The following is a 25,830-nucleotide window of genomic DNA, read 5'->3' as shown; positions in this document are numbered from 1 at the left end:
GCATACATACTATAACTTAAAACACATATTGACCCTCACGTACTGATAGTGGGAGACTTCAGTACCCAACTCTAGCCAATATACAGGTCATCCAGACAAAAACTAAAAAGAGAAATGCTGAAACCTACGATGTTATACATCAAATGGACCTAACAGACATTTACAGAGATTTCACCCAAACACAAAGAAATATGCTATCTTCTCAGCACCTCATGAACTTTCTCCAAAACTGACCTCATACTCAAATACAAACTAAGTTTCAGCAGGCACAAGAAAACTGAAGTAAAGCCTGCATCCTATCAGATCACCACAGATTCAAGCTAGATAGCAACAGTAAGAGAAACAATAGAAAGCTTACAAACTCATGGAAACTGAAGAAGTCACTACTGAATTAAAAATTGGCCAAGACAGAAACTAATAAAGAAATTGAAGACTTCCTAGAATTGACTGGAAATGAATATACCACACACCCAAACTTATGAGACACAATGAAAGCAGTCCTAAGAGGCAAGTTCAAGGCACTAGGTGCCTGTATTTTTAAAAAATGGAGAGATCTCATACCACTAACTTAACAGCATACCTAAAAAGCTCTAGAACAAAAAGAAGAAATCACATCCAAAAGGAACAGATGGCTAGAAATAATAAAACTTGGGGCTGAAATCAATAAAATAGAAATAAACAAACAAAAGAAATGATACAAAGAATCAATGAAACAAAGAGTTGGTTCTTTGAGACAATCAATTAAGACTGACAAATCCTTATCCAAATTAATTAAAAGGATAGCAAAATTAGAGAGGAAAAAGGACATAAAAACAGAATTTAGGAAATCCAGAGAATAAGGACATATTTTAACAACCTATATTCCACCAAATTTGAAAATCTAAAAGGAATTGGTAATTTTCTTGATACATACCACTTACCAAAGTTAAATCAAGATCAGACAAGCAATTTAAATAGACCTATAAACCCTAGTGAAATAGAAGCAACAATTAAATTCTCCCATACCAAAAAAAAAAGCCCAAGGCCAGATGATTTTATTGTAGAATTCTACCAAACTCTCAAAGAAGCATTAACACCAATAATCCTCCAAATTTCCACACAATGGAAACAGAAGGAACATTGCTCAATTTGTTTTATGAGGCCACAGTTACCTCAATACTCAAACCACATAAAGACCTAACAAAGAAAGAGAATTACAATTTCCCTTATGAACATATGTGCAAAAATTCTCCAGAAAATACTTGAAAAATGAATCCAAGGACACATAAAAAAGATCATCCACCATGTTCAAGTAGGATTCATCCTACTTAGTGAAGAGATGCAGGGATGATTCAACATATGTAAACTGATAAATATAATCCATCATATAAACAAACTGAAAGGCAAAAAGAACATGATCATTTCATTAGATGCAGAAAAGTCCTCTGCTAAAAATTCAACACCCTTTCATGGTAAAAAGCCCTGGGGAGATTAGGCATACAAGGGACATGCCTCAATATAATAAAGGCAGTGTACAACAATCCCATAGTCAACATCAACCTAAATGGAGAAAACCTCAAAGCAATTCCACTGAAATCAGGACCAGGTCTTGGTAGGTACTCCACTATCTCCATACTATTCAATGCTGTACTTGAAGTCTTAGCCAGAGCAAAAAGACAATTCACAAAAATCAGTAGCCTTTCTATGTACAAAGGACAGACTGAGAAAGAAATCAGGGAGACAACACCTTTCACAATAGCCTCAAATTATATAAAATATTTTAGGCTAACTCTAGACAAGTAAGTGGAAGTCCTGTGTAAAAAAATTTCAAGTCACTGAAGAAAGAAACTTAAAAAATGTAATTAGAGCTTTAAATTTGTTGTATGTTTATATTAACAGCCCATTCCTTTCCTTCTTCCATCCTTCTTTCCTTCCTTCCTTCCTTCCTTCCTCCCTCCCTCCCTCCCTCCCTCCCTCCCTCCCTTCCTTCCTTCCTTCCTTCCTTCTTTCCTTCCTTTTTTCCTTCCTTCCTTCCTTCCTTCCTTCCTTCCTTCCTTCCTTCCTTCCTTTCTTCCTTCCTTTCTTCTTTCTCTCCCTCCCTCCCACCATCACTTCCTCCTGTTTTCTTTCTCTTCTTCCTCCTTTTTTGATTCATTATTATGAATATTAGAATTAATAATAGTAGTAGTGGTCTGGGACAAATACATTAATATTTTCTAGAGATGCTAAGTTCAAGACATATAGTTGAAGTTCAGCTTAAGAGAGGTTAACCTAGAATAAATAAAGGAGCTATCTAGTTTGAGTATCAATCAGTAATTAGGGAGCCATTTAAAATAACAGGAATGACTGAAAGCTCCTAGGAATAGGACGGATGAAGATATGGGGCCCAAGGAATCAGAAGATCTTCAGAGTCTAGAAGTCTGATAGAATTTGATAAGATAAACAGGAGATTGAAAATGAGTAGCCAATGGGGCACACGAAAATCACAAGTGTTTTTCAAGGCAGGAGGGACCCTGTGTATCACAGTACTTCAGAGCATGGAGATGAGGATAGAGGGGTCTGCATTTTGTCACATGGAAGTCTTAATGTGTTCTTAATAGGAACAATTCAGAAAAGAGAAGGAAAGAACTTGTAGTGCATTGAATAGTGAGTGGGAGTTGAGCAAAGGAGTCTTATCGAGACTAGCCTGGATTACAGGCAACCCTTTCCAAAAAGACATCACCATCAAGAGCAAAAAGGAGCTAGGAAGAGATGGAGATGAGAAACTAAGGGGTAGGGAGTGGTGAATGAATGTGTGTGTGCACCTGCTTATTGAGAGGTAGGAGATGCTATTGTTCATTTGTTCATGAAGAAGACTAAGCAGGATGGGAGCTATGATGCATAGAGAGAAGGTGACAGCAACTCAGTTCTTGGAGAGAAAGAGGAGACAACTCCAAGCACAAAGATAGTGGATGTAAACTGAGAATGAAGGCCTGCTGCATGAGAACAGGTGAGGAAGAGAAGGGAGACGCAGGAATGCAGGCGTTCTAGTTAACATTAACTCACAACTGGGCACATCTGAAGTCACCCAGTGATTGTCTTTAGCAGGTTGGTCTGTGGACATGTTTGTGAGAGATTATTTTGTCCTAAGTGATGGGGGCGAAGGAGTCTACTGCAGGTGGTGCCATTTCCTGGACATGACCCTGGGGTATATAAGAAAGCTAGCTAAGCGTGAGCCCATAGGAGTGGAGATCTAGCTACCTGGCAGTGTTCCTCCACGATTTCTGCATTGAGATCCTTTTGTGTCTTCCCTCAGTGATACCTTGTGACCTGACAGTAGCAAGTTGAAATGATCTATTTATTCCACTGAATTGCTTTTGGTCAGAACGTTTTATCACAGCAAGAGAATGAAGCCAGGACAGAAGACAAAGAATCTGAAGGAAACCCTATATGATGCTTCTATTTCCTCATTTTATTAAAGGTCACTCCCAATACCTCTTATTTTTACCAAGCTGATATGAGTAATTCAAAATACCACTGAGTTATAGCATTGTCAGTCCCTATAAATTCACACTGAAATAGCTCTAAATTAGAACATGTGTGCAAGTTTTTAAAATATAAGAACATTCTAATTGACCACAATTAAGATTATATAATTAAGATTACAGATATAATTACTGGCATTATATCCTCTTGCCTGAGTAGATCCGATAATTATAATATCATATTAAATATCTGAGGTTCAAATTTATACAGAGAGCTTTGCAGAGATTAAAATTTTCCAATGTTAGAGATTTATATTCTTTTAAAAAATAAACTTTGATTAATTTTTTGAGGTTTTCATACATGCATACAATATTTACTAATATTCTCCCCGAACTCTTCCCAGATCCACCCCTACTTTCCCATTTCATCCAACCACGTGTCATCTGTTTTATTTTTATAACCCGCAGAGTTCAATTGTGCTGCCCCCATTTCCTCCTGGGTTGTGGGGACATCCCTAGGAGCATGGTTAACCTACCAGTGGCTGTACCCTTAAAGAAAACTGACTCTCCCTTCTCAAAAAGTCATCAACGGTCAGGAGCTCCTCAGCTGTGGGCTGGTGCTTATGAGCACCACCTCCCTCCTCCCTGCTAGAATGCTGACTGGCTTGATCTGGTACAGGTCATGTGCAGGCAACCACAGCTGCTGTGAGTTCATGACTACAGGGGTCCTGTCATCCAGAGGACACCATTTCAGCTTGAGTCCTCCCTGACCTCTGGCTCTTACACTCTTTCAACCCCAGCTTCTGAAATGGTCCCTGAGTGTGTGTGTGAGTGAGTGAGTGAGTGAGTGAGTGAGTGAGTGTGTGTGTGTGTGTGTGTGTGTGTGTGTGTGTGTGTGTGTGTGTGTGTTATAGACATAACATTTGTGGTTAAGCATTCTACAGACTCTTAATACATTTGGCTCCTTGTGAACATCTGCCTTAATTGCCAGCCACTGCACAGAGAGTCTTCTCTGAGAACTATATTCTTAATATGGGCCATGCTTTAAAAATTGTGCTTCTAGGGACATAAGGAAGAGGAAGGAGGAGCCAGAGCGGGTGGATGATTTCAGTAACTTTACCATCCCTATAGGAAAAAATACACAAAACCACAACCCAGACTTTAACATCATCTTTGGCCTGTAAGGAACCAGTACATTTTTTGGATGACTGTCATCTCAGTAATGTAAATTATTGCATAACATGTTCTCATAAGACTTCTCAACAGCCCTACGTACTTTACTCTGTTTGTTGTTATAGCTTTCTGAGATTGAGAACAACTCATCAACCAAGGGGAAGTTGTCCAGACTAGTGCTGACCAGTAGAAACAGAACTAGAGCCATTTATTTAATTTCAATTTTGCTGAGAGCTACATCACACACACATACACACACACACACACACACACACACACACACAGAGAGAGAGAGAGAGAGAGAGAGAGAGAGAGAGAGAGAGAGAGAGAGAGAGAGAGAGAGAGAGAGAATGGGTGAAATTACTTTCCATACTAAACGTAGCATCGGTAAAATATTTTCATTTCAAACACGTAAGGAATATAAGTACCTGTTTAACTCTTTTGTGTGTGCTGTCTTTGAAACCCTGTGTGCTCTGTATACATAAAGCACACTTCAATTGGGCCACTCACATTTCAAATGCCTAGAAGCCACATGACAAGCACATGGGGGCGAAGGTCACAGAATGCAGTCTGGATTCTACCACGGCTGGTAGAGTGAGTCACGGTTTATTACCACTCTGCACACAATCCTTTAAATGCCCCCCACCATGGCGTGAATAATAACTCAAGTCTAAGAGATGGAAGGTGGTACAACCCTGCCTCCCTGGCTAATTTCATTGCCTTCCAATTTCACTCTCGTCTGCCCCTGCCCCAGACTTGCTGCTGAGACAAGTTCATTCTCACCTCAGGGTTAAGGTACTTCCTGTTCCTTGAGCCTGGATTCCATTGTCACAAGTCACAAACCTTCTGTGATGCAGTCCTAGGATGGCTTGCCTCTCTAATCACCACTTGCCATCTACCCGCTCACTTTCTTACCGTTCATTGCCTCAAGCAAGCACACGTTTTAAAGTTCGCTTGCTGATATCTCTTCCTCTAGAGAATCCCACAAAGTCAAGAGCTTTGCTTTGCTCTGAATGGCCAGTGTTTGGGTCAGGCCCTAGGACACAGTAGGCTTGCTGAATGAGTGAGTGAGTTGTGTTATTTGGGGCAAATAATTTGGAAGATGAGTGCAATGTTCAAGAATTTGTCCTCTGGGGTCAGATATCATCTGTCCAGCTTTGCTCCTGTGAGCTGAGCCCCTCCCTCCTCTGTTTCCTTATCTAAAAGTGTGGACAATAACAACAGCATGTATTTCATGAAAGAGGTTACTTCATGGATTAAATGAAGCAAAGTATATAGCATCTGATCCACAAGAAATTTTTGAAATGTTATTACTCTCTGTGACCACAGTGGCTACTCACACACTCAGCCACCCCAGAGCACAGGCTAAGGTTCCTAAGACCCATTCCTTTTTGCCTCCTGGGCCTATCCTGGTTCCCTGCTGGGCATCCCATGTACCTTCAGCACTCTCTCCTTTAACTCCCATAGTGCAGAGTCTTTCTCTCCACTTCCCCCAGGCCTGCCTGTCATTCCCCTTTCTTCCTCTTCCCTTTATACATAAAGGGCTTGTCTTGGATGTTGAGTTCTCTACAAGCTCCACTCCTACCCATTTTTCCATTTTGTCAAAAATAAAATCAAATCTAACAAACACTTCCATGTGTAGAATTTAGTAGTATCAAATATGGCAATAGTGTAAATCACCATCATTATCTATCTTCCTAACTCTTCACTCTGTAAAATTCAAACTGTATACTTATTAAATACCTCCTCCAGGTTCCCTCCTGGCACCCACATAGTTCTACTATTTATCTTTATGATTTTGATTACTCTAAGTACCTCATATAGGTGGAATTAAACAGTATCTGTGTTTTTCTGATTTACTCAGCATAATCTTCTTGTTATCAGTCACATTTTAGCACATATCAGGTTTCTTCCTTTAAAAGATCAATAGTATTCTATCATGTATATATACCACCCTTTAGGGAAAATACTGCTACGATCATTGAATGTATAGACATCACTTTGAGCCTCTGTTTTCAGTTCTAGATAATAGATATGTAGACACTAATTTCTGTTTACATGACTCCCTGGGCAATCTCATGCACCTCTAGAACTTTAGCTGCCATTTCTTTTCTTTATTAAAAATTAAAATAAAAATATAAATTTCCCCAATTGCCCTCTGTTCGTTCGTTCTTTCTTCCTTTCTTTCTCTCTCTCTTTCTTTCTTTCTTTCTTTCTTTCTTTCTTTCTTTCTTTCTTTCTTTCTTTCTTTCTTTCTTTCTTTCTTTCTTTCTCTCTTGCTCTGTCTTAAAATCATGACCTCTTTTTGTTATTGTTACAAACACACACACACACACACACACACACACACACACACACACACACACACAACCTGCTCAGTCCCTGTAGTATACTTGTATATATGATTTTGAGGGCTGACCACTTGTCTTTGGATAACCACTTAGGAGCCTCATCCCTGGAAAAGACTATTTTTTCCACTCTCAGAATCCTCTGGTTGCTATTGTTGTTTGTTTATGGGTGGAGCCCCATGAAATTCTCCCTTCCACATAGAATGTATTGGTACTGTACTTCTTCAGGTCTTATTTAGGTAGCCATATTGTTAAGGTATCATGGGCAAAACTTGCTTATCATTTCTAGAAGACACAATCTCACAGCAGATTTCCTGGTCCTCTAGTTCTTACAATTTTTCTGACTCTTCTTTCTGCATGTTTCCTGAGTTTTAGGTATGGGAGTTGCATTGTAGATATATGTATGGGAACTAAGTACCAATCTGACACATGTTCTCTGCGTTTTTTTAAAAAATATGTTGCAAAGAGTTTTATTGATGAGTGGTGAGAGATGCATGTGTGGTTATACAGATAAATATTTAGAATGCATTTAGACATTATGTTGGCTTAGGAAAGTGGTGGTAGTAGGTTCTCTTGTAAGATCCATGACTTCACGAGTCCCAAGTGGTTGTCTACGTTTCCAGTGACAGGTATAATTCCTATGAGTGGGCCTTAAGTCCAGCTAGAGAGCTGCTGGTTACTGCCAAGATACGACTGCCACTACTGCATCGTTAGGGTTGTTGTGCCGTGCTGGTCATCATAGTGGTTCACAGGCATTGCGGCTGTGTAGGACTTTTGGGTGTTTCCCTCCCTTTGAAGCTTACATACCATCTTTCAAGTCTGAAATAATTTACTCCAGACTATCCCCCTTCAGTACTTCTTGTCTAAATGAATAGCATGACTACCTACCCATTGTCCAACTCAGAATATGCAGTGACAATCTCGAGTCCCCTTTCTCCCAACCCATATTCCATATAATCATAAATCTCCTTCCTGTAACCCTGCCACCACACCCTAATTCAAGCCGATTATCACTCCATGCCCAGATTCCAGGCTCCTGACAACTGATGGCTTCCTTATACACACTTCAGCAGCCACTTTCTCCTCCCTTTAATTCTTTGCAATGCACTAGAGTAATTTTAAGAAAACCCACATTAGATTGTTCCATCAGATGCTCTCAGTGCCTGGGCTTCTGGGGTAACAAGTAGCTTCCCAGTGCCTTTAGAACCATATTAATTGTGGGGACAAGTAAATGCACACTACAAACACACAAAATAGCAATGATCCAACATATGTCCCTCACACCACTGTCCACCAGTTCTTATTTCTCAGCTCCCTGGAGACAATAATTTCCAACTATCTACCCGACTCCTTAGACTTTGTCTTTTATGATGAAGAGGCTGGCTCCAGCTTTGTTCCAATATGGATTGCTTTCACTCCCTGCTGCTTCCCATCCCCACGTATCTGGGCAACTAAGATACAAGAGCTGTGCAGGCTTTGTCTCTAAGAATCAGTGTGGATTTAAAGTTATAGATTCTCAGCCACAGTGGGAGAATTCCCCAATATTTTGACCTTTTGACCATAGTAAAAACAGCCACCTCAGCCCAATGCTTACCTTCATGTTAGAAATGAAGAGCGTTCACTGCTGGGAACCTGTATGGGAACTAAATATACTCTATTTATATTCACTGCTGAGTCCATTGAGTTATCTAAGTAAAGTCCTGAGTGGGTAATTATGCCCACCTCTGGGTGAAGGGATCAGAAGAGCTTTCTGGTACTTACTAACATGTCCCCAGACTGTCCTCAACTCCAGCTTTGTAAATCTTCCCAGATGTGTTTTAAACACTGGTCACTCTATCACTGCCACATTTATTTTGCATGAGCTTTCTCCTAAGGTCATCTGCTCTGTCCTTGTCCAGTGTCCTTCAGTGCTATGGTCCCGGGTTCTCTTGTTTCTCTCTCTGCCTTTCTTGTCTATCAGAACCCTGGTTTTTGGATTCTATTTTCTCTTGTTTGAACAAATCTGCTAATAGCTGTCTCAGAAATGGACCTGTGAGGTAACTTTGGTTACCTTTAGTGTGTGAAAACAGCTTTATTATTCTTTCGCTTGATGAATAATCTGTCTGGATGGGCATCTAGATTAACAACCAATCCCTTGTCTCCTTTCTGTCATCTAGTGTTGCTGCTGAGAAGTGCAAAGCCATTCTATACCCAGTTCTACTTAGAAGCTTGTGTTTGTTTTTTGAAAGCGTTTACAATATACTTTGTCTATGTGGTTGCGTGGTTTCATAATGATGTGTCTCAGTGTAGGATTATTTTCATGCATTGTCTTAGAACTCAATAGGCCCTTTCACTTTGTAAAGTTATGTCCTGTCATTCCAGGAAATCTTCTTGAATTGTTTCTTTGATAATTTCCTCCTTCTGTTTTCCATTGTTTTGTTTCTGGAACTCCCATTATTCAGACACTGAACTTTCTGTACTAGACTTCACCTCTCTTGTGTTTTATTCTCTTGTTTTTTTTTAATGTCTTAGTCTTGTTTTGACTTATGGGTCAAAACAAGGTTTTTCTCATTACTTATAGTTTTAATTTTCATCTGAATTTTTTTAAACTAATAAGTTTACTATACAAATGTTTACTTTTTTTTTTTTTTTTTTCCGAGACAGGGTCTCTCTGTGTAGCTTTGCGCCTTTCCTGGATCTCGCTCTGTAGCCCAGGCTGGCCTCAAACTCACAAAGATCCATCTACCTCTGCCTCCTGAGTGCTGGGATTAAAGGCATGTGCCACCACCACCCGGCCAAGAGTTTACTTTTACCTTTCAAAGCAATTTATAGTAAAACTTAAAAGTCTTAGTATCTATGTCTTATTTAGTGGCTATAATATAATATTTCAGTAGCTTTAAATCTTTGAAGATAGTAATAATAGTTTTATTTTCTTCCTCCTGAATAATCCTTACTGCTTTCTAGTTGATTTTCTGTGGTTAGTTTGTTTTGGCCTATATCTTTCTTATGAGGATACTCAACTCAGAGTCTGAAGATCCACGAATGTCTGACAATATCCAGGAGAGGCAATCAAATGTCTCAAGGAAGCCTGACTGATACAGTTGGCTCTGCCACGGGATACACCATGGAACTTCCTATTGGCTAGGACCATGGGAAAGGTGTAAGAAAGACAGGCCGGGATCTCAGTCTTTCAGAAGGTTCCTCCTCAGCCTAGCCAGTGGCTAGCATAGACTTTCAATTCTCCTGAGACTGATAATTCAGTTATTATGCAGCTGTTATTTTGTCTTTCAGCTTCCATAATGTTGTTGATTTATCTTTTACATATGTACTTTTAGTCCTTGGGAAGCAGAATCAGGGGGAATCACTGTAAGTTCAAGGCCAGCCTGGTTATATAGTTACCAATTTGAATAGAAAGGAGCCTCTTTCCAAAGTCAGGTGTATGTCTTTCAATAGCACATCACACAAGCCATGGCTGTACAACAAGATCCTGTCTTTTAAAATAAAATAAATAAATCCAGTCACTATATATTTTTAATGAGTTTTCAGAGGAATGTAAAGTACCATGCCTGCAGTCTGGTATTTCTAGTAAGAAAGAAAGAACACACAACCTTTACTACATGACTACCGAGTGCTTCCCACTGCGTAGAAGTGCTTCAGGAGGCACTTTCTGCGAAAGGTGCCCCACGTCAGGCGTGAAATATGTCTGCACCTTAATCTGGGCTTGGGCTTCCCATCCTCAGAACTGTGAGAAAAAATTCATATTATTTATAATCTGCATAGTATATAATATTTTTTAAAGTACCCCAAAGAAGAACCTGCCTCCATTTCCAGTGTTCTTTTTTTAGGTTTACAAAATGAAGATTTTTGAAATTCTGCTATAAGTCTCATATTATTAGTATCTGACTAGCTTTAAGTGATCAGTTTGATCTCTGTGGGTGTTAAATTTCTTACCTACAAAACTGAACAATAGCCGGGCGGTGGTGGCACACACCTTTAATCCCAGCACTCGGGAGGCAGAGGCAGGTGGATCTCTGTGAGTTCAAGGCCAGCCTGATCTACAAAGTGAGTTTCAGGAAAGGTACAAAGCGACACAAAGAAACCCTGTCTCGAAAAACCAAAAAAAAAAAAAAAAAAAACACACACACACACACACACACACACACACACACACACAAAAAAAAAAAAACCTGAACAATAAAAGACACCTCAGAGAGTGTTAGGGAGATGAGAGGCAGGGCCCTTGGGTGCCTAGCATGCAGCAATGACTTAAGTGATAACTTAAAAACATTTAGTTCATTTATAAGCATCAATTTGAGTAGAAAGGAGCCTCTTTCCAAAGTCATGTGTTTGTCTTTCAATATCACATTCATTTCCCATATGTGGGAAGAGCAACATAGAGTGTTATAATTTAGGGATTTTTAAGTTTGACTAGTTCCATGAATTCTTCTGTCATTCTATATAATAGGTACAACTATGTTTCAGGTATGGGAATGACATGCATCATGCTACAAAGATGGCCTGTCCAAAACTTTCTGGAAACTGAAAGGGTCTCAGTCTAAGACTGGCTTGATCATGTGATGATCTTGGATACTGTGGTGGTTTGAAAGCAAATGCCTCCATATGGAGTGGCACTATTGGGAGGTGTGGCTTGGTTGGAGGAAGTGTGTCACTGTGGGGGTGGGCTTGGAGGTCTCCTATGCTTAAGCTACACTCAGCGACACAGTTCACTTCCTGCTGCCTGAGGATCAAGATGTAGAACTCTCAGCTCCTTCTTCAGCACCATATCTGCCTGTACGCTGCCATGTCCCACTATGACTAAACCTCTGAAACTGTGAGCCAGCCCCAATTAAATGTTTTCCTTCATAAGAGTTGCCGTGGCCATGGTGTCTCTTCACAGCAATAGAAACCCTAAGACAGGCACCTTCTCATGCCATCTTTAGGTCCGTTTCTATGTGTTCCATAGGGTTAATAATGGTTCTTAGAGTAGGATAGGTAAAGATTAAGATGAGAAGAAAATGAGTCCACCAATTCAGATTATAAAAGCATACATTACTTTAGTTACATTTTAAAGTTGTAAGTAGTAAGTCACCGCAGTTAGGGGATGGGTCATGTGAAGACACCATCACTAATTATTTTGTAGATAACCTCTTCTGGCTTGTAGGTCCTTGAGTGGACTAGACATGTGAATGCAGACAAATTGTCATGCATCCTGGAAGGAATGACAGGATGTTGTTGATAGAATTTTTTAAATTTAATTGCTCCTAAGAGGACTTGTCTTGACAGATCAAAAGGACTTAAGGTTTTAGTTCTCTGAGGCCGCAGCTTCTGACCACTTTCACATCCGTGTCCAGACTTCAATTACAGGACTGGCTTCTGGAGCATGGTTCTTGTAGCAGGAATTTTAACAGTTCTTATTAATAAAATCAAACCTGAGGCCAGTTATTGGGGGTGAACGCTGGAAGATCAGAGAGACAGAACAAGCCACAGCTAACCTCCCCTGGCCAACTTCTCAGCTAATCTTGTTTCCTCAGACTGGAAGCCTCTGTGTCCTCATCCAGAATGGCTCTCAGCTGAACTGTGCTGCTCAAAACCTAAAAGCTTAACCAGCCAAATGCTTCTAGTTTCTGGTCCTCACGCCTTATATACCTTTTTGCTTTCTATCACCACTCCCTGGGATTAAAGGCTCGCTTTCTGGGATTAAAGGTGTGAGTCACCATGCTTGGCTGTATCCTTGAACACATGGATTTCTGCCTCTGGAATGCTAGTATTAAAGGTGTGAGTGCCACCATTTTCTAGCCTTTGTATCTAGTGACTGTTCTGTCTCTGACCCCAGATAAGTTTATTAGGGTGCACAATATTTTGGGGAACACAATACCACCACAGATTCTCATGGATGCAACATGAGACACTGAAACTGATGACATTCATAAACAAGAACTCTTAGCTAATGATGCATTTGTATGCCACACATGAGGAACACCTGAGGATAGGATTAAACAAATTGTATCGTTGTTAGAAATAGTGGTAGATATTTTCTCATGTAAATTTCTGTAAGATAAATTATTTTAACAGTGAAAATTGGGACTAATATGGCAGATCATAATCTTTTAGTACATTTTAATAGGATAGGGGAATATTGCTAGTCTTCAACACATGCTTTGACTTGTGTGGCTCATTACTTTCAGACCCATTCTGAGCTAATTTATATGTAATGTCATTTAGATGCTTTTACTGCTTCTCTGTTCTTCCGTCAGCTGTTTGCAGTAAGGTCATTTTGCTTCAGCCACTGGGATTCCTCAACTCTAGAAAGAAAAGCTCAGGACTGCCTATAAAATAATTAGACCAACATAGTTCTTATTTCTGAATAAATTTGGAGATTGAGTCAGTAAAGAGTGATTTCTGAAAACATGAAAAGAATCCAGATAAGGAGTGGGCAGTTGATGGCTGGCAGATGAGGAGGAAGGATGGGGGGAGATGAGAAGGAAGGATGGGGGAGATGAGAAGCCTCATTTTATAGAATTGCAGTTGCTCTAGCTTCTACAACTGTGTTCCTCCCTTTTCTGGGTTCAAGGTCTTCTCTTTCTTTCTTTCTTTTTTTCTTTTCTTTCTTTTTTTTTTTTTGGTTTTTGGTTTTTCGAGACAGGGTTTCTCCGTGTAGCTTTGCGCCTTTCCAGGAACTCACTCTGTAGCCCAGGCTGGCCTCGAACTCACAGAGATCCAACTGGCTCTGTTGGGATTAAAGGTGTGCACCACTACCACCCAGTTCAAGGTTTTCTTTATCAAAAAAGAAAGAAAGAAAGAGGAAAAGGAAAAAGAAAAAGGAAGAAATGAGGGAGGAAGGAAGCAAGGGAGGAAGGGGACGGAACTCTTATGAACCAACTCTATCCATCAGTAGGAATATAAGACAGCAGTAACAGTTAAGTGGTTTGAATTACATGTAGCAATTTCACTGATGACTCATAGACAAGTTATACAAACTACCTAAACTGTGTGCTCTTTCATTTCTCGAACGTGTTCAAAAATGAATGATATTTGATCCTAAGGATAATTAACTAGAATAACATTTCAGAGTTCTTGGAGGATATTTAATTCCATAAAGTCCCTCCGCTTTAGTAATTATGCTGATTAGATGTCAATCTTTAAACTTTGACTATTTTATGAAATTTTACACTAATGAATATATCTATTTTTCTATCTCTGCAATCTGTGTCCTTGGCTTCCTGGTTCCATGGGTTTCTTTTTTCTGATTGTATCTTTGCATATTGTTTTGGGTCAGGGAGTCTACTTCACTGGTTCTTTGATCCTAATCAAATCCTGCATTTGCAGCTTATTTGGATTAGGATTTCCCTTCACATCTACTGGCAGCATATTAACCTATTTTATCTTATGCAGAAAAAGATCTGTAATAAGACCCACAAAATTTTATAACAAATGCTCAGTTTTTGTCTAATAATGGACATTAAATCACATGTAATTTTTGTCAATGAATCTTTGTCTTGTTTATCAATAAAGTGCTCTGTACCTTCCATATCAACCTTCATATGTCAAAGGTCTATCAACCTTTAGTATGTAAGCTGAGAGTGGGGTAATTTTGCCTCTAAATTTAGAATCAGATTCTTGTAGCTAATGACCCCAGAGCTTATCAAGCTCAAGCCTTTACTTCTACAGATATTGAAGTAGGCACCTTACTCGTCTAAGGCCACACAGCACGTATTGATGGAGTGGGGATGAAACTCATGAACCCTGGCTGCACACTTACTTCTTCAGGCTCACCGCAGCTGCACTGGTGAATCTGGTATGGGTCAGCACTTGACGGGTAGGCCTTAGATACACACCTTGCACTCAGCTGTTGCACTCTTCATCCAGGCCACCCCAAACTATAGCCTTGGGAACTGGAGGTGTAGACAGAGGGCTGGCACAGATCCATCCCCCCACTGAAAATGCATATACCACATAGATGCTGGGTAATTATCTTTGTGTCTGTAAACAAACAACAGATCTTTTCATAGTGACAGCAATCCATTTACACTCTCGGATAAGCAATTAATGCTCTATGAAATGTGTACTGTGCTTTGCCCAGGTTAGGGTCTCAGGCCAGTGAAATCTAGAAGAGCAGATAAAGGCAATGTGAGCCATTTCACAGAGCTGAGTGAGTCCTCCTGGGCAGTGAAATTGCTCAGTGGGTAAAAGCACTTGCAGGCACCCTGAGTTCAATTCCCAGATCCACAAGATAGCATCCCAGAGCCAACTTTTGAGAGAGTTGTTCTCTAACCACCACATGTGCACTATGGCACACACACACACACACACACACACACACACACACACACAGACACACACACACACCACACACAGATACACACAGGCACACACACACAGACACACACACAGGCACACACACAGGCACACACACACAGACACACACACACCACACACAGATACACACAGGCACACACACACAGACACACACAGACACACACACCACACACAAATACACACAGGCACACACACACAGACACACACACATACACCACATAGGCACACACAGACACACATATACATACACACACACACACCACATACAGATACATACCACACACACAGATATACACAGGTACACACACACAAATACACAGACACACACAGACACACACACATAGGCACATACAGACTCATACCATACACACACCACACACACAGACACACATACACATGCAGACATACACACCACACACACAGACACACACCACACATACAGATACACACACATGCAGACATACACACCACACAGACACACACACACACACATACACACACACAGACACACGTTGAATCCTTAAACAGAAGCCACATGTCTCAAAAGTATGAAGGTTATTTCCTTCATAAAAACTAGTTTGTAGTTTTATTGCAGAATTTGCTAGTGTAACACATACCCAAGAAAGGACACAGATTAACATAGAGCAGAGAGCTGGTTATTTGAAACTGCCAAGCTTCATTTGGTCTGTCCTTGGACACAGGTCTCACCTGCCAGATGTACTGTTGGGATTTGGTGAAGAGTTTGGCAGTTGAGGTGGCTGAAAGTGTGTAGCTGAGCAGGGAAAAGGAAGTCAACATCCATTCATTATGTTGTTAGTATTTTGCTACATAAAACTGATACATTTGGGCAGTAAAAGACTCAGATTTGACTTTTCAGTATAAAGTGCGAAGACAAGGTTCTCTCCCGCCCGTCTGGTAGATATTCCTGATTTTCCCCTTTTGTTTCCAGAAATTCTGTAACATACAGAAATGTATATATTTTTGCATGTTCTGCCACATTTTAATTTTAAATATGCATTTCTCTACTAACCCTAGACATACCCAGGCAAGTTTACGTTACTTAAAAAAATGGTCACATACAATAGCTTTGTATGCATAGATGGTAATTCAAGCAGAAATTGGCTTTTTAAAAAGATCAGAAATATTGGAGAGGTAAAAGAGAACACACATGCATGTGCAGGTACACACACACACACACATACACATAGACAAAGATTTGAAGGCAAACACCACTGAACCATGACACTGAGTACTGCAGTGGAACCAGCCATTTCCAAAGTGAACAACCCCATAACCACACACAGCACTCTTTATTGGTCTATTTCTTCATCTTTGTTAAGTGGAAGAACCTATCTGTTTGGATAGCACTCCCTCTCTCCCTCCCTCCCTCCCTCCCTCCCTCCCTCCCTCCCTCCCTCCCTCCCTCCCTCCCTCTCTCTCTTTCTCCCTCCCTCCCTCTCCTCCCTCCCTCCCCCCTCCCTCCTTCCCCCTCCCTCCCTCCCTCTCCTCCCTCCCTCCCTCTCCTCCCTCCCTCCCTCTCCTCCCTCCCTCCCTCTCCCCCTCTCCTCCCTCCCCCTCCCTCCCCTCCTCTCCCCCTCCCTCCCTCCCTCCCTCCCTCCCTCCCTCCCTTCCTCTCCTCCCTCCCTCTCTCCCTCCCTCCCTCCCCCCTCCCTCCCTCCCTCTCTCCCTCCCTCCCTCCTTCTCTCTCTCTCTCTGTATTTCTGTCTCTGTCTCTCTGTTCAGTTGTAACTGCTAACTTTCTAACCAATATGAGGAAGTGGTAAATGTCGAAAGTCTTTCCTGTATGAGGCCACACTTGGTGCTTTCTGTAATATCGAGATATGGCTGTCGGGATCTGACATCCTCACGTTTAAGTTATCTTGACTTTCCTAATGAATTCCTGGCTCTTTCCTCTGCTGGGGGCTTGGCTTGACTAGCTGCCTTATATCGGTGGCAATCTACCAAAGCCCTGTAATGTGCTCAGCTCAGGGCGGAACAAATCAGTGTTCTGCCTCACAATTTAAGGAAGGCAGGGGGCTAGTTTTTGTTTTAAGATAAAAATCTTTTGACAAAACATAAACTCCCCAAAACTTCCTTTAAACCAAACAGCATTGTCACACCCGCAAAGCTCCTGTTACTTACACAGCCAGATGACTCAAGATTGCTAACGTTTCTATTCATAAGAACTTTGCTGGCCCGTAATCAGTTCACCAGGCCTTCCCCCACCTTCCTTCCCTCTCCCCCGGGAGACTGACGTTTGGAGTACTACGCTTATTAGAAAAAAAAAAAAGCCCTGTGTTTTCTGCCGGAACTGTTTGTCCCGGGTTTTAGAAAAAGCCACCCTTAGTCAGTCATTTTTAGAGTTCCTTCGCTGAGGTGGGGAAAGGAGGTGAACATGGATTTTAGTCTCTAAGCCTTCCAATCCAGAAATGGGGCATTTATAAAAACAGGTTTAGACCACGGACAGAGTACACTGTTTTACCGACGCCCTGGGTATTCCTCTGAGCAATCACCTACAGTGACATTCCTGTCACCCAGCGACAGGGCTGAGGAGGACGCAGGCGTCCCCTTCTGGGAGTTCCAGGGCCGGTTTCAGCTTTTGCACTTGACCTCAATGCAAACGGGGTCTCTCCTTCCTTTTGGAGCGTTCACTTTCTCTGTAAATTAAAACCAAGCAAACCCACCAAGTCTGTCCTAAAATCCAACGGGTCCCCGAGGCCGGCCGGCGAGCCCCGGCTCGGACCCTCCCCAACTATCCGTCCCGGGGTGCCGCACGGAGCGCACCGGGTGGGCTGGGTGGGCGCGGAGTCCAGCCTGTCCGTCCGTCCGTCCGTCCGCGGGCCGTGGTGGTGGAGCGCGCGGGAGGAGCGCGGCCGCGGCGGGCGGAGCGCGGGCGGCCGGGAGGGGGCGCGGCGGGTCCGGGAGGGCGGCGGAGGCCTCCGAGTCGGAGGCGGAGCGGGGTCGCGCCGGGGTCCCGCGCGCCAGGCCTCCGGCGACGGGGGGAGCCGAGGATCTTCGTGCGGCCCCGCGCCCCGGGCTGGGAACTTGTCCCGCGCGCGTCTCCCGCGGCCGCCCGCTCTCCTCGGCCGCGCCACCCACCCACCCTGCGCCGGCCGCGGCCGCGCGGCTCTCGCTTACAAAGGAGGGCAAATGAGGCGGGCGGCGGCGGCGGCGCGGCGCGGGGGCCCCCGGGCGGCGGGGACGGCGGCCGCCCCCGGCACCACCTAAGACGCCCCCGCGCGCCCGGCCTCGGCCCAGGCCCGAGCCCCGCGGCGGCCACCCGCCCGAGCGCTGCGCGTCGCCCGCGGACCGCGAGGAGGCGGAGGAGCAGGACGAGGCGCCGCCTTCCCCGCGCCGCGCGCCCTCGCCCGCCGCCGTTGTCTGCGCCGCGCGCTGGACCAGTTTGGCGAAGTTGCCGGGGCCCCGCGCCGCCCAGATGTGCGACCTCATCGAGCCGCAGCCGAGCGAGAAGATCGGCAGGATGAAGAAGTTGAGGAGAACTTTGTCGGAGAGTTTCAGCCGCATCGGTGAGTGGGGTCCGCGGTCCCCCGTGCCCTGCCGCCAATCCCCGGGCTCGCTCCCTCGTCCCCGCGCCCCGATCCGTGCTCAGGGCACAAGCCAGGCAGCTGCCACCTCGGGGTGAGCTGCGGACCAGGGATGGAGGGGACGTCGCTGGGGACCCGGAGGAGGGCAGGGACCAGCGGGAGGGCCACCCCTCTCCCCCAGGATCCGGGCTTCATTTGTGGACGTTCCAAGCCTTTAGTTTGGGTTCCTCCTCTCCACCACTAGTATCTTTCGCACCCGCAGTGGACCCGTGAGGGGGGACACCCGGTCCTCACCGCCATCGGGTTCTGCGGCCACCCAGGTTACTTGTTATTTTTAAAGCGCTTTGGTATTAGGTGTTGAACCAGTAATTTAGTTTTGAGAATTGTCGAGACGTTGACATGTGCCTGATGTTGTTTAACGTAGTCAACCTAAAGGAAGTGGGACAGGTACCTTGGGACCTTTTGTTCCGTACTTCGGGTCCTATAAATGGAGATTTGGGTGTTGAGTTCTTAGGAGTCTGAACCTTCCAGCTGCTGTAGAGAAATGTGAGCTGTGAAGTTGTGGGGACTTGATGAATCAGTCTCCTGAACTTGCTCTGTTAGCACAGTTCAGAGGCTATTGTCCTTTAAAAAGATCAACCAACTTAACAAAGAACAAACAAACAACAAAAGACATCAAGGCATGTAGGATACTTAAAAAATAAACCCGTGACATAGGATAACAACAAGACAATGGTGTCATGTGCACTGGATTTGTTAAATTTTGAGTGTTTCTGGCAGAAAGCGCCTCTTAACCTGGAGGTGTAGCTGCCTCCTAAACTGTCACAACTTTCTTTGATACAGGTAACTGTGCAAAGCAAGGGATTCCTGCAAGCCCTCAAACAAGCCTAGGAGAGTGTCCAAGCATACCTTCTGGCCTATGGTTCGCTGTTATCATGTTAATGAAAGTGTTAATTAATCATAAGCAAGCTAATTCCTTAAAATAAAACCCTGATGTGCCAGTGAGTGTCAGTAGTCTGTTGCATAGTTCATTGTCCATACACGCAAACTGTCTTCAAGTGAGAGAAAACAGGGTAAACATTGAGTCAAGCTTATTATTATTAATTTTGTTTGACATTTTTTTTTCTGAGAACACTATGTTATGTGCAGAAGCCAGATTTGTCCAGCCTTTACTTATTGCGTGTGTTGAATGTACACAAACTCACTCTTCTGAGTTAGGCATTCGAATGTGGAGTCTTACATTTAAATGAAGTTTGAAGCCAGGAGGAGTGTGAGAGTGAGGTGTGGAGTCCTGTGCATTATTAACAAGGATGTTTCAGTGCTGGATCCAAAACACCACCCAGGCGGGTTCTGGAGTCCATTAGGGCCTGTTCTAAAGCACATTAACTAGATATTTACTAATGCTAATGATTCCGTTGGAGCCCCTCCAGTTTTGTGTTAAATAATTCATTGCAGTTGAGTCTCAGTAAGAAACCAAGGGCATTAATAGAAAAATCCTGTATGTTTAAATAATTTTAGGGTTTGATGGCTAATCAGTAAAATTTGGGTTAACTGCAGTGTTGGCAAATGGGTATTATAGTTAATTGGGCTTCCTAGGTTATTGAGATTTAGTGATGTGAAAACTCCTTTTGACTTGGACTCTTCTCACAAATGCCTTCTATGGTTATGTGGCTTTTTAATCCGGGCCTTAGGAAACAGTACAGCTTGGTAGAGAAGGCTGATCATTTCTTGTATTGAAAGAAGACCATGACTCAGAAGAGTGGATCTTAGTGTGGTATTTTGTGAAAGAAACTAGTGACATTTTTAAATGATTTTAGCTGTGTGTGCACCAAAACCCAGGATATTTATTAGAAACAGCGCTGCTGAAAAAACATCTTTCTTCTCTGCCTTCCTTCACAGTCAGAAGCAACTGCTCATTTTGATGACTGAGGGTTTTTTGAGGAGCTATAGGCAATGGAATGAGATTTTTTGCAAGGAATGTGGTCTGTGTATCAGATGGGATTCCTGGTGTTGCTGGTCCTAGCTTAGTGACCTTGGATAGATCCCTCAACTTTTCTGAGTCTCAGTTTTTGACGTATCATTTTTAAAAAATTGTTAGCACTTAGTGAAATAATGATTCGATGTCTTATGTAGCATGCAATGTAGACTTAGTAGAGGTTTGCAATGTGTTGTCATTATTAGGGATTAGATCATTCTGCATGACTATAGAATGCAAGAAAAAGAGAAGTGGAGACAGACTTGTAATATAACATCCTGAAAACAGGGGGGGTTTGGAATTGGACCTATCTGGGCCTTTTCCTGCTTGTCTTGGGCAACCAGTAATCTACTTAAACTCCTGTATTCTCACCTGCACATATGTGTATGAGTGTTGTGGAGATTAAGCAAGAAAGAATAACACCATCTGATACATCTATTGCGTGGTGAAGATTGGTATCGGAAGCTCTTGCTAGTTCTGATTACAGTTTGTCCCCTCTTATCTGCTTTTTTTTTCATGGAGAGGTCGAAGAAGAATAAATGGTTTATTCCCGTTGAACAATCCAACAGTACCATGCATTCTCTTCCATTTCTATTCTAAGAGAGCCTTTTAAATATATATACTGACTTTATTTTCTTTTCTTAGCACGATTCAGGTGTAGCGTTGCTATATGGTGAAATGTCCAGTATCATTGTTCAGTCATACAAAATCACTACTCATTTATCTAGAAAATGATGACAGTTCACACATGCATATGATATTCAATAAATGATTATCATTAACAATAATTCTGAATACAAAAGGTAGGAATGCTTAATTTGTCACACATCATACATAGATCATGCTGACTTGGTCGCCCTCAACCCAAATGTAACTGCTCTGAGATTACTGCATTATGAAAGGTCAAATTTCAAGCCGCGGGGCTCTAATTTATGACATCTGCAAGGCAGTGAGTACAGTGTAGCTGTAGTTCCCTTATAAGATGAGTGTAATTGAATTTTAAAGTCAGCCATCCATTTTCACAGTGAGTATTTACAGTTTCCTGCTCAATAGTGTCAGTGTGGTCCCTGTTTAGGAATCACTGTTCTTATCCTATGCCTATTCCTTTCCTTCCCCACTTAAAACTTTTCAGCTAGCCAAGTCAACAGGAACTTAATTGCTAAGTAGCTGAAATGAGCTACAACCCAATTCTTTCCCCCTGGATTTTACAGGAGCCTCAGGCAGATGAAGGCTGGGACATGTCTGTATGATGAGGTCCTATGACATGTCTGTCTGTATGATGAGGTCCTGTGACATGTCTGTCTGATGAGGTCCTATGACATGTCTGTCTGTATGATGAGGTCCTGTGACATGTCTGTCTGTATGATGAGGTCCTATGACATGTCTGTCTGTATGATGAGGTCCTATGACATGTCTGTCTGTATGATGAGGTCCTATGACATGTCTGTCTGTATGATGAGGTCCTATGACATGTCTGTATGATGAGGTCCTGTGACATGTCTGTCTGTATGATGAGGTCCTATGACATGTCTGTCTGTATGATGAGGTCCTATGACATGTCTATATGATGAGGTCCTATGACATGTCTGTCTGTATGATGAGGTCCTGTGACATGTCTGTATGATGAGGTCCTGTGACATGTCTGTATGATGAGGTCCTATGACATGTCTATATGATGAGGTCCTGTGACATGTCTGTATGATGAGGTCCTATGACATGTCTGTCTGTATGATGAGGTCCTGTGACATGTCTGTCTGTATGATGAGGTCCTATGACATGTCTGTCTGTATGATGAGGTCCTGTGACATGTCTGTCTGATGAGGTCCTGTGACATGTCTGTCTGTATGATGAGGTCCTGTGACATGTCTGTCTGTATGATGAGGTCCTATGACATGTCTGTCTGTATGATGAGGTCCTGTGACATGTCTGTCTGTATGATGAGGTCCTATGACATGTCTGTCTGTATGATGAGGTCCTGTGACATGTCTGTCTGTATGATGAGGTCCTATGACATGTCTGTCTGTATGATGAGGTCCTGTGACATGTCTGTCTGATGAAGTCCTGTGACATGTCTGTCTGTATGATGAGGTCCTGTGACATGTCTGTCTGTATGATGAGGTCCTGTGACATGTCTGTCTGTATGATGAGGTCCTGTGACATGTCTGTATGATGAGGTCCTGTGACATGTCTGTCTGTATGATGAGGTCCTACGATGACATTCCTTCATTTTGAATTCTTTCCTAGAGAAAGGAAGTTTGTGCTTGATATTTGAGGTGAACCCATGCGTACCATTTCTTTAAAGGATGTGGTTGGTACAAAGAGGAAGCTGTGATTAGGCTGAATTCTTGTGGGCTTGTCTCTCTGCCGTAGGTGCATATTTCTAGATTTGACTATCATTCATGAGGCCTTCTGTCAGGAAGTTCACTTTACATTAATGTAAAGTTAAAGGCTCCGACACACAGTGTAACTGCTTCCCCATATTCTTTCCCAAAGTAGCTAGAAAAGCTTTTAATTTGGGCCTGGAAGTTTAGCTCAGTGGTGAGAGCTTACCCAGTATGTGTGAGGCCCTGAGCTCTGTGCCTAGTATGCGAGAGGGGCAGAGGGGAGGGGATATTATGGTAATGGAATTTGTGTTTATGGTTCTTACATAAAATTACACATGCCTTTCATTTGCCAAAACTCTAGTGTTTGGGCTGGAGAGATGGCTCAGAGGTTAAGAGCACTGACTGCTCTTCCAGAGGTCCTGAGTTCAATTCCCAACAACCACATGGTGGCTCACAACCATCTGTAATGAGATCTGGTGCCCTCTTCTGGCCTGCAGGCATACATGCAGACAGAACACTGTATACATAATAAATAAATAAATCTTTAAAAAAAAAACCAAAAAAACAAAAAAACCAAAACTCTAGTGTTTATCAAAGTATGAGATTCTCTCTCTTTGCCAGTGAGGTAGGACTCACTAACGACACATATTACTTTGTCTCTTCTGCTGCTAGATTTTGTATTGGCACCAAGAGTTAGTGAGCAGTATGGCTGGAAGACAGGCTAGTGAATGGACGTCGCCCAATGGCCAGTTCTGAAATGGAGATTAGCGAACTTGCCATGGGAGTACACAGCAGGAGCTCACCTCTGTGCTGGGTGAGGAACTGGAAGCCTTTTAGGAGTGTCCTCTGAGCTGAGGACCAAATAGACTATCTGATCATAGTAAATGACTTAATATTTTTCCTTTTGTTAAACCAGAGTAGCACAATCGGCCTGTTGTGGCACGATATCCTTGAGGACAATTGTGGTTTTACATTTACATAAATGATTAATGACAATCAGGGAACGTAATCAATAACAAGATGTTGTGTGCATGTTTAGGTCAGAGTTTATTCATCAGTGACCTGATAGCTATCTGGCAAGGACACCTTGGTCTCTGTTACACTATTAACTGCGTTCTAGGGCAAGGATGCAATATTTAGAAGAAACCGTGTCAGGTATCACTCTAACACTGGAAAGGCGTCTGTTGAGTAATCGACTTTTTGGTCCAAACCTGTTCTTCCTTGCGGTGCACAGGGCCCGAGCACCCCATGCAGTGGAGAGAGTCTGCCTTCCTTTGTTGCTTAGCAAATGCACCTACATTTTTTTCTTTATTGTCCTCCTTTTCTGACTAATCTGAGACCCACCCTTTATGGTTTAGGATGGTGGGAATTGTCAGAACTAAGAAGGGAAGAGTGGGCCGGTGTGAATAATTGAGAACGCCCACCCCACCTCATTCATTCCTCGGTTTCAGTCCGAAGCGGGACAGCATCCACTGCAGCACATCTTTGCTCAAGGAAACACACGTCTAAACTTCCAGCGCTTTTGCAATGTCCACAGGAGAGAAAATAGTTTTGAAAGTTTGTCTTCTGAGTCACAAGTTTTGCAAGGGCTGTTGTGTGGCTGCACTTCATGCACACTTGCTAACTGATTGATGGATGCAGCTGTAATTCCATGCTCACATTCTTCTACTTGGTGTTTGAAGTCACTGCTTTTCTAAAACATTACTTTTTTGAAAAGTGGAGAAACTTGTTTATATTTATGTCACTAATGTTTGGTAATGGCCTTGCCAGACAAGTATATTAATTCAAAGACTTTCATTGTTGACTAGGTGTGAGAGTTTCTAGATTAGAAGTTAAATTCTAGTGAAAATTAGTCAGTAGAATCAACTAGAATCTTCTTCCTTTCCTTCAGGTTTAGTGTAAGTTAATAATTCTGTAATGAAAATATGCATGTGACTGATTTCAGGAACAGCCGTTGTGGCCGGTACAAGGACTGTGTTTTAGTTTTCCATTCAGAGCAACTTGTTCTCTAACACCATAAGTGGACAGTCTGTTTTAAATCAGTGTTTTGGGCTAAAAGGGGAAGACTAAACTAACTGATAAGTGTTTTACCTGCCTTAGCCAGCCTGCACCCTGCCAGCTCACCACCACAGCCACAGACTTGTGGACCTTTGAGAAAAACAAATTTATGATCTGAAACAGAGAGAAAACCTTTTCAAAATTGCTGGAAAGCCAGGCATGGTGGCTCAAGCCTGTAATCCCAGCATTCAGGAAGCTGAAGCAGGATTACTGTTATTTCCAGGCCAGACTGGGTTACAGAGTAAGACCTTGTCTAAAAAACCACACCACACCACACCACACCACACACCACCACACCACACCACATGAGTAGAATATATAAATTATTACTTAGGAGTTTCTGCTTAGACTCATTAATTTCTCAGAACTTAATTGCCAGAATTTTTCATTGCTTTTCATTGCTTTTATCAGAGCATGACCTTTCAAGCAACAGATACCCCCACCTTTTCATCCAGGATAGGACTCTCTAATATAGGCCTGTAAACACCTATGCAGGATTTTGTAGATTTGAAACATTTCTGCAACTGGTTAGTTTCAGAGAAATTAGCTGTTTTGCGCCTTTTCATCACTATGAAACATTGTAACTGTAGGATTTAATGAACTGATATTTGACAACTACATATAATATTCCCTTTTTCTTTAGAGAGAGATAAAATTCCTTTTCCAAGG

General features: G+C 42.5%; 1 protein-coding gene across 2 annotated transcripts in view; it reads left to right on the top strand.

Annotated features, from left to right (window-relative positions):
- The first annotated feature begins 18,559 nt into the window (after nucleotides 1-18,559).
- Cdk14 (cyclin dependent kinase 14) overlaps nucleotides 18,560-25,830 on the top strand; it is a 557,745-nt gene continuing 550,474 nt past the window's right edge. Inside the window, exon 1 of one of the 2 annotated variants that reach the window (XM_076566272.1) lies at nucleotides 18,560-18,786. In XM_076566272.1, coding sequence (XP_076422387.1) covers nucleotides 18,696-18,786 — 91 coding nt within the window. In that variant the 5' untranslated portion in view covers nucleotides 18,560-18,695. The remainder of the gene's footprint in view (nucleotides 18,787-25,830) is intronic. The other variant, XM_042272740.2, reaches the window with a different exon arrangement.

This window comes from Peromyscus maniculatus, chromosome 3 (genome assembly GCF_049852395.1).
Source record: "Peromyscus maniculatus bairdii isolate BWxNUB_F1_BW_parent chromosome 3, HU_Pman_BW_mat_3.1, whole genome shotgun sequence".
NCBI lineage: Eukaryota > Metazoa > Chordata > Mammalia > Rodentia > Cricetidae > Peromyscus > Peromyscus maniculatus.
The sequence above is the reverse complement of the archived record's forward strand: the minus strand, read 5'-3'. Positions and strand labels throughout refer to the sequence as shown.